The 2231-nt window shown below is 45.6% G+C and overlaps 1 protein-coding gene across 1 annotated transcript; it reads right to left on the reverse strand.

Moving 5' to 3' along the window:
- Positions 1–664: 664 nt before the first annotated feature.
- DNAJB8 (DnaJ heat shock protein family (Hsp40) member B8) lies at positions 665–1443 on the reverse strand. The gene has a single exon (XM_041465872.1). It carries the CDS (start codon positions 1301–1303, stop codon positions 665–667), a length of 639 nt encoding a protein of 212 aa, XP_041321806.1. The 5' UTR covers positions 1304–1443.
- Between the last annotated feature and the right edge of the window lie 788 nt (positions 1444–2231).

A 2231-nucleotide genomic window follows, 5' to 3' on the forward strand; every position in this document is an offset into this window, starting at 1 on the left:
AAGCCCCTATTTTCTTTTACAGTTTAAGGAATGATGTTTTCTTCCTTCCTCTGTTTTTTTTGTTTTGTTTTGTTTTGTTTTCTATGCCATTCTCTCTCCTCTAGGCTCTCTCCATGTCCCACTGACCCCTGCCAACCTTCTTCCCCATGTATAAAAACCTTTTTTTAATGGATATGCATCTTCTCATACACCAAAAGTAGGAAGGATATTCTTCACTTAGTGTCAGGGTTGTGTGTGAGAGTCACACAAGGCTTTATTCATCCAGCTGGTAGACTTTTAACACTGGCATCTCAAGGAGTGGGAAGGGAACCTATAGCTTGTTATAGGACTCTCTTACGTGTCCACAAACCAGCTTGTCTCCTATTGCTGTATTAATCAACTTGGTCTCTTTGGCAAGCCAGCAAGGTTGCTTTCACGTGTACCTGTGATACATATTTACTGAATAATCACTATCTAGCACCTCATTCAGGCTTTGTGGACTCACACTCTTTAGTTCAGCTTAACTGTATCTTTACCTGTGAAATATTTTTTTCCCAACCATTGAGAAGTCTGCATGGGTTGTGTCATGAACACAGCATTTATTGATACTGCTTGTAGTAGAGCCCATCAGTTGAGCTATGGGAGCACATCCCACAGCTTGCAGTCAATCCTCTTGCTGGTGACATTAAAGATTCAGGTACTCTCTCCCATTGATTATTACAGACTTCAGCTGGCCATCTTCTTCCACTTCTTTTGTCTCCTGTCCATCCTCAAAGATTTTCCGGGTGGTGATGGTCTTGCCATTGATCACCTCAGTAGTGGTTATCACTGTTCTGGGACCATATGGCCCAGATGTGTTTTCAGCAAAGAAGGAGGCGTGGTGCCCGTCGGGACAGAATGAATTCTGTGGCACAAACATCTCCCTGGGCCTTCCTCCTCTTCCACCTGTATTCTGCCAGTCCTCACCATTGATTCTGATGTCAAAAGAGTTCAAGAAAATACATGTAAATGGATACGTGCTTCTAAAGACCTCCTCTTGTTCGGGGGATCCATGATGGGAGCCAGAGAAGCTGCTGTAATCCACTGTAGATCTCTCTCTGCGGGCTCTGCTCTCCTCAACAGACTTGTCATAGAGTAATCGCTTCTGAGGGTCGGACAAAATCTCGTATGCTTCAACAATCTCTTTGAATTTCTTTTCCGCTTCCTCCTTGTTTTTGGGATTCTTATCAGGATGCCATTTTAGTGCCAGTTTGTGGTAGGTTTTCTTAATAGCATCCTGTGAGGCATTTTTTTGCAGTCCAAGGACCTTGTAGTAATCTACCATCTCAAAGGAAAGCTGGGGCTGTTTGGAAGATGCCCGGTTATCTCTCTCCCACCAAGGTTGATCAGCATGCAGAGACTCCTGGACACCCAGTGACACTGCACTCCTCAGGGGTAGAGAGATGTTCAGCCCGCCCCATGAGCTGCTCTGTCCTGCTGCAGTGCACAGCCACCAAGAGCTGTTTGACCACAGAGATTCTTTTCAAACCTGTTGCTCACAAATCATGAGATTGTGACCTCAGAGAGGGTTCAGCCAATCCTGGCTCTGTTGTCCTGACCACGTTCCAGGGTGAGTTGGTTGTCACTGGCCTTCTGTTTATAAATGTAGATCACGTACGTGATGTTGCAGCTGCTGGATGTAACTGTGCTGACAGAGCTGTGATGTAGGGCTGCCATAGAATCATAAAATGGTTTGGGTGGGAAATGACCTTTTTTAATGGTCATCTAATCCCTGTCCCCTGCCATGGGCAGGGACTACTTCCACTAGAATTGGTGGCTTAATGCCCCAACCAAAATGGCCTTGAACACTTCCAGGGACGTGGCATCCACAGCTTCCATGGGCAATGTCTTTCACTGTTTCACCACCCTTATGACTTTGTCAGATTACTTTTTGCCTGAACCCGCCCTACAGTGGGATTCTCAGATACACAGTGTGGATTCCTGTGCAATCCAGGGAAGTGTGGTGTAGTTAGGTCATATTATCCCATGGGACATAATTGCCTATGGCAGCAGCTATAGGGAAGCTGCAGTTTGGCTACCCATAGTTTGGAAAGAGTGTGGACAAATCAGAGAAAGCCCAGGGAAAGACCATAGAATGTGACTAAGGGATTGGAAAATACACTCTGGAGTGAGAGACTTGGGGAAAGAGGAAGTTCAATGCCAGCTACATCGTAGTCAGCAAGAACCTGCATGGGAACAGAAATTCAGTGCTA

Source organism: Pyrgilauda ruficollis, unplaced genomic scaffold, assembly GCF_017590135.1.
Source record: "Pyrgilauda ruficollis isolate IOZ18807 unplaced genomic scaffold, ASM1759013v1 scaffold10, whole genome shotgun sequence".
NCBI lineage: Eukaryota > Metazoa > Chordata > Aves > Passeriformes > Passeridae > Pyrgilauda > Pyrgilauda ruficollis.